This window comes from Petaurus breviceps, unplaced genomic scaffold, assembly GCF_028583685.1.
Source record: "Petaurus breviceps papuanus isolate PSGF00001 unplaced genomic scaffold, PetGlider_PUasm1.0 172, whole genome shotgun sequence".
Taxonomy (NCBI): Eukaryota; Metazoa; Chordata; class Mammalia; order Diprotodontia; family Petauridae; genus Petaurus; species Petaurus breviceps.
The window spans coordinates 3,137,204-3,153,433 of record NW_027185755.1 but is presented as its reverse complement, the minus strand read 5'-3'; the positions used below and the strand labels follow the sequence as shown (position 1 = coordinate 3,153,433).

The following is a 16,230-nucleotide window of genomic DNA, read 5'->3' as shown; positions in this document are numbered from 1 at the left end:
GAAGGCATTGCATCTCCCAAGTCTATGTCTTTGTACTGGTTTTCAATACACTGCCCTGTCCCAGCTGCCTCAAAGAATCCCTGACTGTCTCTAACAATCAGCCCAAGTACAGGCAGTGGTATGTTGGTAAACATTTAACAATTAACTTTCCCCCAAAAATGTACTATGCAAAGGACATGTTATTTCTTATGCCTCCAGCACATCACTTTGCTACCCTCCCACAGCTGTCTACCTGCTGAATTCTTACCTAGCTTTTAAAGCCAGATCAAATGCTATTTTCTTCTAAGAAGCCTTCCCTGATCCCCCCAATTCACAATATTCTTTCTCTTCTTGGACCTTGCAAAGCTCTTTGCTTACATCTCTGTGGTGTTTCTCTGGATTACTCTGCACTAGAGTTATCTATGTATGGGGCATATCCTCCCACTAGAATGTAAAACCCATGAGGACAGCAACCATGTCTGATCTAAGCTTAAGTTGTATCTTTTCCAGCACCTACCACAGGGCTTTGCACACAGTAGGAGCTTCATTAAATATTTGTTGAACTCTACTGAATTGAATTGGCCACCATCTCGTCGCCATAGGAGAATCACTAGGCAGATGCACTTAGCTCTCTGCTCCAATAGCTTCAGTTGGCATCCTGCAAGCCTAACATAGGCCTAACTGAGCACTAAGCTTTAGGCTTCCATGAAAATGGATACCCAAGGACGGAAGCAGGCAGGATTTCTCTCTGATCCCCAGAGGAAGAAGATATGAAGATGGTCATAGATGGTCCCCTGTTCTATCTCTCCCCTTCCACACACTCTTTGTGTCCAGGTGGTAGAAAAAGGCACTGAGTGAAAGCTACCATTAGTGCAGAGAATTCTCAGGAATCTGAGGAGCAGAAGGGACCTGCTGCTCTCCAGGAGCCAGGGGTATCGTGGGAGATAGCAACAGCAGCAACAACAATGATGATAACTAGGTATTTAAGGTTTGCAAAGCAACTCATGTGTTATTTCATTTATCCTTACACTAACTCAAGGAGGAAGGTGCTACTATTATCCTCATTTTACAGATAAGGAAACTGAGGCAGACAGCACTTAAGTGACATACCTAGTAAATGTCTGAGGCAGGATTTGAACCTTGGTCTTATCTCAATCCAAGACAGCACTATATGTCATAATGCCTACCAGGGAAATTTCAGGACCAACAGAAATCTACTCTATCCTCAGAGATTCGGAGAAGTAAACATGGGATACCATCAGCCCAGGATACCATTCTGACTAAAATAGGAAGAAAAAAAAGTGAAGTGAATCATATAATATATATTTGTCTAATAGCCAAAGCCTCGGGGGCCTGGACAGAGGTATCCAGAATCAGAGGATCTCTAAAGAGGTCTTATTATTTCAAAGCTGAGGGCTATACCCATTCTATCTATGAATGGCTACCTATATGGCCAATCCTCAGCAATACTGTGAAGGAATTCAGTTTGAGACCATACTCATGCCCAGAATCACCCAGAATCTCAAGAATTGGAAGAGCCCTTGGAATCTAACACCTTTCTGAATAGCAATGCCCTCTATAATAAACCAACTAGTGGCCATACAACTTCTGCCTGCAGACTTCCAGAAACGGTGAGCTCACTACCTCCCAAGGCAGCCCTTTTTCTTTTTAGGCAGTTCTAGTTAAGATATTTTTCCTTATCTAAATCTCGCTTTCTACAGCTTCTAATTTAAGGTTAGTTCTGCCCTCTGGGGCTAGGAAAAACAAATAGAGAGTCTCTTCCACTGAAAAGCTCTTCAGACAAGTGAAGACAGCTCCCCTGTCCCTCTCTATGGCTTCTCTTCCCCTGGTTAAACATCCTCGAGTCCTCAACTATTCCTCTTACATAAGTGTTTTCTGTCTCTTCAACATGGAAGGTCACCCTCCTCTGGAAGTTTGTCAACATTCTCCCTAAAACGTAGCATATACTCCAGATGTGGTCTGATCAGGGCAGAGTACAGCGAAATTACCACCTGTCTTGTTTTAGATATTATATTTCATACAGGGCAGCTAAGTGGTGAAGTGGAGAGAGCACACAAGGCCTGGAGTCTGGAAGACCTGAGTTCAAGTCCAGCCTCAGACACTAACTAGCTATGTGACTCTGAGCAAGTCACTTACCTCTTTTTGCCCCAGTTTTTTCATCTGTAAAATGAGCTGGAGAAGGAAATGACAAACCACTCCAGTATCTTTGCCAAGAAAACCCCAAATGGGGTCATGAATAGTTCAAAATGACTGAACAACATGCTTTATACAATTCAAGATTTAGCTAATTTTTGGCTACTGTGTCTCACAGTTGACTTCCACTGAACGGTGAGTCCACCAAAGGTTCCAGATCATTCTCACATGAGCTGTTGTCGCTCCATGCCTCCTCTACCTTATATGGGCTCAGTCAAATGCAGAAGTTGGACCTCACTAGCACAATGCCTGATACACAGTAGGTGTTTCACAAATATTTATTTCCTTCCTCCTTTTCTATAAAATGTCATCTTATTAGATGATATTTCTTAATCTTCTTTCTTACATAGTATTGCTAACTTTGTATTATCTGAAAAGTTAACATATATGATACCTACGTCTTCATCCCAGCCACTGAAAGAAATGTTAAGCAGAAAATATCAAGGGCAGATTCCATGGGCCCTCTACTAGAGACCTCCCTCTTCCAGTGAATATTAATCCTTTAACGAGGACTACTTGGGTTCCATAAGCTGATTATTTCTGCATCCACACAATTTTACTATCATCTAGTCTGCGTATCTCTCCCTATCTTCCCCATAAGGACATCATGAGAGACTTTGTCAAATGCCCTGCTGAAATCCAGGTCTACTAAGCCTGCAGCATTCCCAATATGCCCTTCTAGCATTCTCATCACAAAAGGAAATGAGGTTAATCTGGCATGACCTATTCTTGATGAAGTCATGCTGATTCTTAGTGCTTATACCTTACCTTTCTAAATGTTAACAAACTATCTCTTCACTGATCTGTTCTGAAAGATCTAAAAAATATTAAAAAGAAAAAAAGAAATGAATCTCTGATGGCAGGTTTGGGGCCTCCTTGGACCAAAGGAGAGAGAAACATTTGGTGTACTTGGTGGCAATGGGGCACTCCCCAAACCTCACCAAACAGACCACTGCCTTCTCCACCACCAGCCAAGGTCAGGCCTGCTTGGGCACATCAAGGGCTACAGAGTTATAATATATACCAGGAACAATTAGGCTGCCAACATACGCAAGTGAGACATGATCTATAAAATGGGCCAAACACCCAGACTGAAAGACCAGGAGGAAGAGAAAGAAAAGGAGGAGGCAGTAGCTTTCATCCCAACATTCGCTAACAGATATAGAGTGTGAGCTCTCTAAATATAGCCTTCTATATATGTATCCGTGTATATGTCTGCAGCAAGCCTGTTGATCATGTGGTATCCAAAGGTCACCCAAAAAGCTGGCTTAGACTCCTATATAAAAAGCATGTATAAATTAAACTCCAAGTCACCCAAAAGTTCTAAGCCTCTGTCACCTTCAGCATCACTCAGTGAGAGAACGGCAAACATTCCAAATTGGTGTGAATGTCATCTCTGCCATGTGCCCCTCCCTGATGCTTCTCGGCTCATCATGAGCATCTTCCGGAAGGAACCAGAATCACCCCCTTTTAGAGCTCCCCATACAGGTCCTAAGAAAACAAGAATGGCAACAACATCAACACTCTCTGCCCTATTTCCCCAGGGGTCCTGAGCTATGCTGCAAGGGCAGCCATGGTTCCACGTTCATTCAGTAAGGCTTTATTAAGTACCCACTATATCCTAGATGTCCCAGATGCTGGGAACACAAAAACAAAACAGTCCCTCCCTTCAAGCAACTTATATTCTATTGAGGCAGCTGTGTGGCACAATGCTCTGATCCTGGAGTCAGGAGGACCTGTATTCAAATCCAATCTTAGAAACTTGCCAGCTGTGTGAACCTGAGCAAGTCACTTAACTGCTATCTGCTTCTGTTTCCTCAATCATAAAAAGGAATCATAATAATACCTACCATTTAAAGTCATTGTGAGAATAAAATGAGATAATATTTCTAAAGTGCTTAGCGTAATGTCCGGCACATAGCAGGTGCTCACTAAATGCCTGTTTCTTTCTTTCCTTCCTCCCTCCCTTCCTCCTTCCCTTCCTCCTTTCCTTCCTTCCTATTAGAGGCTAAATATATAAAATACATAGAAAGTAATTGCAGGATGGGGGGGTGTTGTGGGCAACCACACTGGCATACTCAGGATGGCTGCTAGCACAGGTTCTTAGATCTGCTTTACTAAGAAAGATGGTGTTTAAGAGGTCACAAATCTTTTTTAATTACATTCACTAGTTCAGGGGGAAAGTCAGCACCCTAAACTTCAGAGAAAATCCAAACAAATAAAACAGAGAAAATACAAGCAGAGAAATAAAGACCAATAGACAGGGCTTCTAACTGTCTGAGAAATTAGCACAGATCAACAGACAGATCCAGTTGTCTGACCAAGGCAATCCATACATAGTTACCAGAGAGAGAAGCACCAACATCTGGGTTTTTCAAAGGGGGTGGGGGGCCTCCTTAACAGCTACCCAGAGTCTCATCTGGTCAAATTACAAGAACACTCTTCCAATGAGTGGGCCCCAAAGCAAAATGCTAACCTCAGGGTGTATATATATATATATGTATGTATGTGTGTGTGTGTGTATAACAACCAAGCCTTCCATAGGCAAGCTTCCCTTAATGGGCTCTCCATGAGGCCTGTTAAGGGGGGGGGCGAGGATCTTAAATCCCATTAATATTACAGAGGCATAGAGGTAAGGGGGTGGTGGGTACTAGCAATTAGGAGAATTCCTGGAGGAAGACACCAAAGCTTCAGGAGCCTTAAGGAAATCAGGAATTAAAGGTGAATACAGAATGAGGTTAGTCCTAGGACAGGAGGATTTCCTATACAAGGAAGACTGACCCTGGCCTGTAGCTTGCTCACCTGAGGTACCCTGAAAGAACCCTAACCTGGTTCTCAAAGAAATTATGAATGCAAATGACCCAGACCTTCAAAGACCTAATGAAGAAGCCATTGAAGAGATTACAGAAAAGACAAGGGTAGCCCTGGAGAAATTTGTGTCTCTGAAGGATCATGCCAGTTGGAGCTGCAGTCAGATGAGCTCCATCTCGGTACATCTGGTACACAACCATCTCAGTAAGGAGTGGCTTTCAGCTCTGGAGCTAAGTTAAGAAGTATTCAGATGGTAGAAATGCAGAAAAATCCAATGGAGCCTTCGAGATTCAAAATTAATTAGGAAATTTAGCTTGCAGAAGATCTAAGTAATAAGGACAGGCATGAACTGCCAGGGCAGTCTTACCATGAGCTATCGAGTCTTAAAGTGCTAAGAGAAAACAAATCCTTCCTGCCCAAGTCTGTGAATTTCACTATATCTACATCTCAAAATTCTATTGGTTTGGCTTCTCCTTAAAAAAAAATATATCATTATCATCTGGACCTAGCATTTCACCAGTGTAGGGACCTCCCATCATAGATCAGCAACTATTCTGCAATGTAAGTTCTCTGAAAGCTACCTGGGGCATGATTTGCCCAGGGTCACACATCTGAAGCCAGGTCGTGATGACTGTCAAGCCAAGTCACTATCCACTGAGCTGCCCTGCCTCTCCTGTCCTCTTATGCCCACCAGCTCAGTTCCTGCACCTCTATTTATTGACTATTTCATAGGAACACAAGAGTTGTAGTTGGAAGGGACCTCAGGAATCATCCAGTCCAATTCCCTCTTTATATAGATAGGGAAACAAAAGCCCCAACATATAAAATGACTTACTCAAAACAGCAAAGCCAGGATTTAAGACCATGTCCTTTATCTCAACTCAAATCCACCTGGCTTTTGTTTGTTTGTTTTTCCTCCACCACAGGGTCTAGGGTAGAAGCTGAAAACTGATCTTCTTCCCCCTCAAACACATTCTCTCTCATAATTGTTCAGTCCATTCTCCATAGTTCAAAACCTCTGACTTCTCTTCCTCCATTCAGTCACTAAATCCTATCCTCTGTATCTTGGAAATCTCTCCCTCATACCTTTTCCTTCTCTCTTTCCCATGCTAGGCCCTGCCACTTTACACCTGGATTACTGCAATTTTGTCTCCTTGACACAATAATAATATTTATTCCCCACCCCTACAGTGTTATAAATGAGAATACTGAGTTCAGAGAGCTTTTACTATTCATCCCTCTTCAAGCTACACTCCTGACTTTCTGTACCACGCCACAGAAACCACTCCATCTTAGAAGCTTCCTTCACTTCTGGACTACTTCTCACATCAGAAGTCCCCTCTACCCCTTCTGCCTCTTTCTCTGATCAAGCTGATTCCTCCCAGGAGAGTCATGTCTTCATTCCCGTCAAGGCTGCCCTTCGGACTCTCCACAGGACTTGCTCTACCATGTCCCTGGACCAGGTACCATCATCTCCCCACCCCTCTTTTCACTTCCTTTTTAAATGTGCTGTCTTTGTTGCTGTTCATTCAGCGTCTGACTATGTAATTCCACTGACTTTATTCATAGGATTTTCATTTGCAAAGATACTGTAGTGGTTTGTCATTTCCTTCTCTAGTGTGCCCCCATTTTGCAGATGAGGAACTAAAGCAAATAGGGGTTAAGTGACTTGCCCAGGGTCACACAGCTAATAAGTGTTTGAGGTCAGTTTTGAAGTCAGATCTCCTTGATTCTAGGTGCTCTGTCTACTACTGCTCTACGTAGAAGCCCACTCCATTAAAATTTAAGCTCCCCAAGCACAAGATTCCCAGCATTTAGCACACTCCCTGACCCAAAGTGAGCTCAGTAAATGTTTCTTGTTGCTGTTTGTTAAAACAAACAAACCAGAAGTGGCTCCCTATTTCTTAACACATCAAATCTAAACTTCTTCATGTGGCTTCCAAAACCATTCGTAAATTTGTATGATCTCGACATTGTTTCACCCTACTCTCCAACGCAGACCTGACACTCTAGTCAAACCAATCTCCTCAGCTAAACTCCCTCCAGCTTCTATGCCTGTCCTCTGGTGGTTTTACCCACCCTAATCTTCTCTAATTACCTAAATCTTATTGTTTTAAAGGGCTCAGCTCACATTCCACCTTCTTCCACCAAGGACCCTGCCAGCCCCATGGATCTCTCTTTTCGGACTCCTTTATCACTACAATCCATTAGGCACAATGTAGCATTTGAGTATACATGGTTTTACATTATTAATAGACTGTTTCAGGCATGTTGATCATGTCTCCCTAATATGATTTTAAGGCTCTTAAAGTCAGATAACATATATATTCTACTTCTTGTGTATCTCTGGTATTATCTAGCATAGTGCTAGATAGCTAGCAGATATTCCATAAAAACTCAATTAATTACCATCTGCATTCAGCATTTGAATTCTAAACCAAGATGTGGCTCACCCAGAGGGTAGTAAGACATTGTACAGGAAATTTTGTATCATCAACACCTTGACTGCCCGTTTTCTTTCCCTCTCTTAAAAAATCTCTCTTTTCCAGTTCCTCTCTGTCTATCCTTGTGATACCTCCACTTTTGATTTCTCTTTCACAAATTTTTAGGAAATTGGGACCATTAACAGTGGTCTACTACACATGACAAGAAATGATGGGAAATCCGTCATTCTCTGGCCAAAAAGAAGACAATAAATAGAGCCCTCCCTGCACCTGCCCACTAAAATCTACCAAACACTACCCACATTCCATTGCTTCACAGTAACCCATTCATGACCCATAATTTGAAAGCCTGCATTTCACCCAGAGACTGCCAAAATGGAAAGACTCTTGCAAATATCCAAGACCTCCCCTCAAGAGTCTCAAAGGATTTCTCCTTAATTCAAAGGGAACAACCTCTATAGCCACAGGGCCCTTCCTTTAACTGTTGGAAAGGCTGAAGAGGGGGAACATCCTGGCTCATCTGTTACCTCAGGTGAACCCCGCTAAAGCTAGCTACCCCACAGAGAACAGATTAAAATCATCAACACCTTGACTGCCCGTTTTCTTTCCCTCTCTTAAAAAATCTCTCTTTTCCAGTTCCTCTCTGTCTATCCTTGTGATACCTCCACTTTTGATTTCTCTTTCACAAAATCCACAACATACCATAAAAATTTCATAGAGGAAAATGCAACATCAGCAGAGTCACTGGGCATCCATTATTCTTACTAAAGAAAGTAATAAAGGTCAATGAGATAATAGAATACGAAGTGTATTAATATTGGTTCTTGAAGGTCATTATCTTTGTAACCCTTGCAGAGTAGGAAATTCTGGATTAATGTCTTATTTAAGATGAATCAATTAATTTAGTCTCAAGATTGAAAAAGCATTATGAAGCCTTCATGTTCCTACTCCAGATGCTGTTTCGTGTATAAATGTTCTAAAAAGATTGATAAAACATTTACACTGGTCAAAAAAAAAAAAAGATGAAACACATTGAGTAGAATTTCATTTCCTGATTTTAGAGTTTACAAACAAATTTAGCTCACAGTTCCATTTCAGAAACTGGATGGCCACTGTAACATGTAATGGTCATTTCAGGGAGTTCAAATTGTTGCCTGGAGTCCCAAGATTTCGGACCTTGGATGAGAACTAACTAAATACACTGGATTTGCTATGTCAAAATAGACACATCCGCCAACTCCGAGATAGGTAACAAAGCTCTATATGGAAACAAAGGAAAGCAAGATGCCCTCAGAAATCCTGTGTCACTATATGCTAGTCTGCTTCTAGACATCCCCACAAAGTCAACTTTTTTTTTCTTTAAAACAAATCTTTTTTTAAATTTTTTGCTTTTTGGAGGGGGGAAATCAGAGCAATTGGGGTTAAGTGACTTGCCCAAGGTCACATGGCTAGTAAGTATTAAGTATCTGAGGCCAGATTTGAACTCTAGTCCTCCTGACTCCAGGGCCAGTGCTCCATTCACTGTGCCACCTGGCCACCCCACACAAAGTCAACTTCTAAAGAAAATTCATTCAAATAAAATGCCCAGTACTGAGAGGTAGGGTTCACTTGCTCCTCTAGAAATAACTTCTCTACCAAAGCTCTGATCACATCTTTCTGACTCTTGTATTCTTTGCTTCCTACAAATGGGTGCGTCTCCGAAATCACTGCTAACTACCTCACCCCCTTTTCTGCCACTTTCCCTTCTACCTTCTCTCCTCTAATACTAGAGACAGAAATAAGAGCAGGACAGCATGGACTTAGAGAAGGAACACACCTGAAAAACTCATCAGGGCCAAAGGAAAGAAGCAGATGCAATTTCTCCCACTTGGACTGCCCTGCTAGCCTGAGCAGCAGCTAACAATGTCCCTGACAATCTGTGCGGCCTCCATCTTGTACATCTCTTCTAGCTGGTGTGCTCTGATACGCCCAAAAGAGATGAAGGGAGGAGGAAAGGGATGCATAGCAGCAAGGGGAGTAAAAGGTTGGCTAAGAAAGCAAAGGGCTTGTGTGTGTGTGTGTGTGTGTGTGTGTGTGTGTCTTTTCCTCACTTTGTCATCTATGCCTCCTTAATAGCCACCCATTCTTCCTGAAGAGAAAAAGCAACTGATAAGAGTAGGAAATAGGCCAAATGGACATCGGTTTTTCCATCCTGAAGCTCTCAGAGACAAATGAATACCAAAACTCTGCTAAAAGTAGCCCTTCAGCTATTTCTAATAGAGATAGAGTCAAATTAATAAATACAAATGAGTCTACCCTCTCTAACCATAATAAAAAGTTCCTTTCTTGGCTCCTACCTTCTCCCACCACCACTAACTCCCACAAATAAATTCCCCAACCTTTTTTTTTTTCATCAAAATTTAAACAAGTTTGGAAAAAGTGACCATTGCACTAGTAAGAAACCCACTTCATTATCTTCCTTTCTTGTCCTAGGAATCATAATACGTGAGCAAAAGGTATCCGTTGTAGTTACTGCAGTCTCCTACTGTCACTACTCAAATGCTATAGCTGACAGGGTTGAATTAGAAGATTACTAACCACCTTGCCAGCTTTAAGTCCTATGACCCTATGATTAAATGATGAAAAGACATTTTCTGTGTGTGTGTGTGTGTGAGAGAGAGAGAGAGAGAGAGAGAGAGAGAGAGAGAGAGAGAGAGAGAAGGACACCAGGGTTGGGGTCCAGATGCTAAGGAACTGAGGTCTTTAGCTGCTTTTCTTATTTCTCTACGGTGGCTGCAGCTTTCCTGGTACAAATTTGGAGATGCCTTCCCCTCCCCCGCCCCCATCCTTTGCAAAAGGAACAAATGGACTTGTACAGAAAAGTGTTGTCTCCTGCCCTCCAGACACTTGCGGTCATGTGTCCCCAAAGCAAATTAAGTACTCTTGAGTGTGGGTGCTCAAGATAAAGAAGTGGAATGGAGGTACTAAATACCTTCACTAGGGGGAAATGGTCCCCAAATGAGAAAGAACCAATCCATACTCTGGAAAGCTGGCTTCACCATAGAATTATAAGTACTTGGCTCTCGTGCCTTTTCCAATTTTTGGCATGACTCTCCTGCTAATATTTTTTTTTCAATCCATCTTTGGTGTGGGCCTATTCATCCCCATGAACATCCTACTACCCACAATCCAGTTTCTTTACATTTGGGTCAAGGACCACAATTATTATCAATTTTAGAAAATAATAAATTATCCATGAGCACAAAATTCAAAACACTATTTAATTCACAATAGAGGCAGAACCAATTAGCCTAATGTCTGAGGATCTTGTCTATTGCACTGCATTGTTAAAAACCATCCATGTCTACTCTGTACTGCTGCAAAGATACATTTCAGAACCAATTTACTCACTTTCTCTGATTTAACTAGTTAGGACCTAACCCCACCATTGCCCTCATTTTAACAAGAACAAAAAAAAAGTCATTTCCCCAACAAAATAGGAAAAATTAACTCACTCCTCATCACTTTGTCTTCTGAATAAGCCAGTCAAACTAACTTAGTTAAGGAGCCATATAATTCTGCGTCTAATAAAAGAATTGCATCTACTTTGTACAGGTCAATAATTCACTAGCAAGCTGAAAGCTCCTCTCTTCTTAGAATCAAAGATTCCCTCAGCTTCCCAGTTGGATGATGAATTCTAATCTATGCTTTTAAAAAAATGTATTTTATAAGTTTTGATCAATCAGGTTTACTAAAAATCCTAGTGTTAACATGTCTGGGTTTCAAAAATTGGAAAAGACAGGAGGATCAGTTGAAGGAACTTTACCTGTAAAGAAGGTTGGGGCAAGGGGGAAGGTACAATTGCTGTCTTCAAGTATTTGAGGGACTGTGGTAAGGAAAAAAGGGCTAGGCTTGTTCTGCTTAACTTCAGAGGTCAGGACCGAGAGGAATGGGTGGAAATTGTAAAGAGTTAGATTTAGAATTTAGAAAGGAAAAATTTCCTAACAGAGCTGTACAAAAATCAAATGGGCTGCCTTAAAAGGTCCCCATTACTGCTTGTCTTCAAGTGGAGACAATAACGGAACGGCTTGTGTGAAATGTTGTAGGGGAGGATTCCTGTTCAGGTATGAATTGGACTTCATGGTCTCTGAGTTCCTTTCCAACTTAATTTCTGTGGCTACCCATGAATACAAAAGCTGGAACCACAGGTTTGTTACTGAAGGGTTCGACTATGTCAAAACACAGATGTCTGAATTTGCCATCCCTTCTAGGGACAAATCCCCCTGACAAATTCATTTGGAGATCTGCTGGCATCAGCAAACCTAGAAATAGGAGGTGAAGTCTGCTTGCTTTGCTAGGAAATTCAGAATACAGAGCAGCATGAGAAGGAAGTTCCTGCTCAAAGTTACCAGCTGTATGCTAGTTAGCTGACAGATTTAAACTCTTTGGGAGTCACTGGGGGCCAGTACGGCCATATTTAAATGTGTGTGCCAATCGATGAAATCCCTGTACCAGGGGGATGCAGTTAACCCACTTCCGGATAAACAGCACACTCATAGAAAGAGCTAATGTAAGTAGCAATTTTAATGACTTTTCATTCATTTCAGTTTTCTACATTTTGAAAGGAAGAGAGGAATTCACTTTGTTTTACAGGCTTCATAGGGTGGCAAGGGTGGGGGGGGTGCCAAGGGAGTGGCAGGAGGCAGTGGAAAAGGTGGAGTAATTATAAAGTCAGCTCCCTGTCTTGGAAAGAGAACTGAACCTGGAATAAGATGAATGCTATTCATGTTCTGGCTTTGCCACTGACTGGCTGTGTGACCTCAGTGCAAGTCACCTTACCTCCCTCGGTTCCAGTCTTTTCATCAGTAAAATAAGAGGATTATTGTATCTAGAAGAATATATCTAAGGACCCTGCCCAGCTCTAAATCTTATGAAAACAACATTCTCTATTGATCAGTGCTTTCTGCGAGCATTTGGACTTAGATTTACATCTTAATCTATAAAAATACACATGCTTTTTTATTCCACATGTCAGACAAGAGCACACTTCCTAGTTGGCTCAGCAACCCTCCTCAAATGATATTATCAAACAGAAGGCCCAACCTAACAAGCGATCGCAGGTATCTTTGGGTGGTGGACAAATCCATGTTCTGTCCTGGGACCTTAAGTCTCTGAAGTCTGCATTACAGCCTTGGGTCTCACTTGCTTTTCCATTCTCTGTGCAATGAACACACTGTGGGTGATCCTACTTGTCTATACCTAGTCCCAACCCTTTCTTAAAATTATCTCAGGCCTCATTATTCGGTCCTGGGTGATCCACTCCCAGTCCCCTTTTGCTTGGTTAAATCTGTCTGCAGAGGCCTTACACCTTATTAGAGGATTGCTGCTATCTTTACCACTCATGGGCAATTGGATGACACACACAACCTGCCAAGTGAGAATGTAGGAAGCCTTATTTTGAGACTACAATGAGCTTCAGGATAGCTCAGCAAAGCAAAGAATGGCATTCCAAATGAAGGCCTGTGCTCTAGGCTTGCACTGCCAAGCTGCAATCCCTCCTTTAGGTGAGCCCTTTGAAGTCCCCTTGTTCAACAGTGATGTTTACTAGGGGATCTAGGGTAGGCAGAGGTGAGTTAAGGACACGGAATAAAGCCTCTTAATTTCCTTTAGCTTCAAAACCTGATTGAAAAAGGGAACTCAAACCATTTTCTTTCCCAAAACATGTCAGCGCTGTGCCTGGCCCCAAAGCAATCTTCCAAAAGAGAGGGGATTGCAGGAAAAGCGCTGTGACATAGCACATGGTCTAAGAGTCTACAGGATGTAGCTCCTGAAATTCCACTCCAGTGCTAGCTACCTATTATTAACCTCCAGCTTCCCGAGTTTGGGTAAGAAAAGCTAAACAGAGCTATTATTACTGAGCATATCCGAAATCCCCAGAATGGAAGGGAATTTCCAACCATTTTGATTAGTTAATCTTCTGCCATTATGTGAGGCAATACCTTTCCCATTTTAGGAGGCTCCTCCTGAGGGAACCACTCTGAAGAGCTGTGTAATCGTGGTGGTCATTTTCCATCAATAATTTTCATAGAATTCCTATGATTAGGGATGTATTCTCCTCCCTCTTCCCCCCTCCTCCATGACCTCCCAGTGAGCCAATTAATTCTCACTTTGGGGTAAATTGAGTTCTTATCAAATTATTCACCCCAAACATTCATGGTCCCCACTAAAATTTCAATACAAAGAAGTCAGCATCTCTATTCAGTCTTAGGCCCACCAATAACATTTCACCATTGCTAGTAGGCTCTAGGCATATACCTGTCCCTGGTGGGTGCAAAGCACTCAACTCTAGGATCAAAAAAAAAAAAGAATTAAACCCAAAGTTTTTCACCACAAGCAATCATACACACCACTTTTTATTATAGGAGAATCTAGGAGAAACCTTAAATTAAAAAAAAAAAAAGAACATATTTTGATGAAAAATTTGCTCACATAGAATCTAGGTCATGATTAGGTACCTGCTAGGAGACTGAACAGACCCATGCAACAAATTAAAGACCAGTCCCTGCATACAGCACAACTGATGCTAAACCTTCCTCTAGCTCCATTTCAAGGAGAGACAACTCCAAAGGGCTCTGATAGGCTCTGAGGTGTATTTTGATAGAGAATCAATGAAAAATTATGGTCCTCAACCACTTTGCCTTGAGTCTTTTTTTTTTTTTGGTAACAAAAATGTGTTTACCTGCCAAAGTTGTTCTATCCAAATGGATGGTAATTTTTCAGTTCTCTCCACCCAGTCGGCCAGAGCACTTGAAGTAGTATGTCTCACTGAGGGAGGGGAAGAGGCCTTAGGAATGAGTGGCTGAACCCAGGCAGCCTCATTTCTTTTCCCTTCTCTGCCACAGTGACCCAAACTGGGTTTTCATGGGCAAGGGTGAGAAGATGGCATGTCAGATTTCTGCTGAGGGAGGAAATCTATGCTTGCTCTACCAAGTTGAATGATAGCGACCAACACCTCCAAGGACCATTTTAGTGAATCTCTTAACTGCGCATACAGACATATAACAGTAATCCCCACCATACAAATACATCACTTCACAGATCTGGTCCAAGCACTTAGGACCATACTATACCATATTAATTGGGTGCAGCAAAAAGTCCTACAATTCCATGTAAACTTCACATGGTCCCCTTTCTGCTGCTCTACCTGTAAAGCTGCAGTTGGACAAAACAAGTTTGGCCCCCTTTTGTTTCTCTTCCAACCCAATGAAGACCACAGAAAGTGGAGAGTTCACTTGGCCCTCTTTTAGACTGGCCTACCACTGATGAGCTTCTGGTATCTAACACTCATCAAGGAACCGGAGCAGCAGCCAGTAACCTAAGCAGCTGCCACCCCTCTTTCTTCCTCTATGCTCCCCTCTCTCAAAGGCTCCTGTCCTGGCCAAACGACTCTCTTTTGAACCGGTCTCAAAGCCCTAACCAGGGCTCCCCTCTGCAATCTTAGCCCATTGGGTGGAAGAGAGTGGAATGGCCTGGCCTGCCCAGCCCTAATTTGAGTCACTAAGAGTAATCCAGTTCCCCATAGAGCAGCATGGTAGCTCCAGCTTTGTGTCTGGTCTGGCAAAACCCTAACCCTCTAAAGCAGCTGCCTTATTACCACCCCCTTGTCCCCTCCAGCCCCCAACCCTCCAGCTGATTCCCTACTCCCGACCAGGGCCCCAACCAAGCTGACTCCCGACCCACTGCCCTAGGGCCCTATCCCTCTTTAAAACTAGGGTGGCCATGCAAGTGGTGGGGGCAGGGAGGGCAGGGCAGGGGAAAGGAGAGGAGGTGGGGAGTGGCAGGTGAGAGGGTCTTTGGCAAAGGATATGGCCATTCGGTGATCTTTTTGGCGTATTTCCTCACCACATTGTCCTCGCTGAAGAGGAACAGAGACCGGTTGACCGTCAGGCAGTTCTGTCGGACGGGAATAGGGTTGTACAGAGCCATGGTCCGGGCTCGCTGCGCCATGGATTGCTTGTACATCCTTTGCGCCCCAGGCTGTCCTCCCTGCCGGCTGCCCCCGGCACCCCGGCCGCCTCCACCTCCCACGACTGCCCCAGCGCCTCCTCCGGCGCCTCCTCCCCCGTAGCGGGCTGGCATCTCGTCTCCGAACCGGGCCATCCTGCAAAGAGGAAAGGGCCGAGGGTTACGAGGCTGCGGCGGATGCTGCGGCGGACGCTGCTGCTGCTGCTGCTGCTAAGGCGACTGCTGCTACTGCTACTGTTGCTGCTAAGGTTGCTGCTGCTGCTGCTGCTGCTGCTGCTGCTACTGCTGCTACTGCGGAGCAGCTCCACATCCCATCCCATCGGGCGGCGGCGGCTCGGCTCGGCTCGGCTGGGCGGGCGCTGTGCGGCTCAGGCAGCAGCCCGGCCAGAGCAGGGGCCAGCAGCGGCTCGGGACATCTTCCTTGCTGTTCGGGGGGGAGGAGGGGCGGGCAGAGAGGTTGCGGGGGCGGGGCACGGGGGAAAGGGGGGTGGAGGATGGGGTGGGGGAGCAAGACAAGCAACGCAAATAATACCTGATGAAGAAATCAAGGCAAACCTCTCTCCACCCCCTCCAAAAGGTCAATTTCCTCCCAAAAAATCAACCGCTGGTTCCCAGATCCCCGCTGCCACTTAGACAGTTTTTAAAGAAATGCGGACCCCCCCACCCCCAGAGGCCCCCCAACCCAGAACGCGATGCAACCTTCAATCCCTCCTATGTCCCGGTCAGGACTGCATTTTTCAAAAATGATTTCTCTCTGCAACTGAGTGCGGTTCTATCT

At 43.7% G+C, this 16,230-nt stretch overlaps 1 protein-coding gene across 1 annotated transcript in view; it reads right to left on the bottom strand.

Moving 5' to 3' along the window:
* Window positions 1-15,836, bottom strand: part of CACNA1A (calcium voltage-gated channel subunit alpha1 A) — a 255,077-nt gene extending 239,241 nt beyond the window's left edge. The window contains exon 1 of the mRNA XM_069082950.1: window positions 15,295-15,836. Coding sequence (XP_068939051.1) covers window positions 15,295-15,587 — 293 coding nt within the window. The 5' untranslated portion in view covers window positions 15,588-15,836. The remainder of the gene's footprint in view (window positions 1-15,294) is intronic.
* Between the last annotated feature and the right edge of the window lie 394 nt (window positions 15,837-16,230).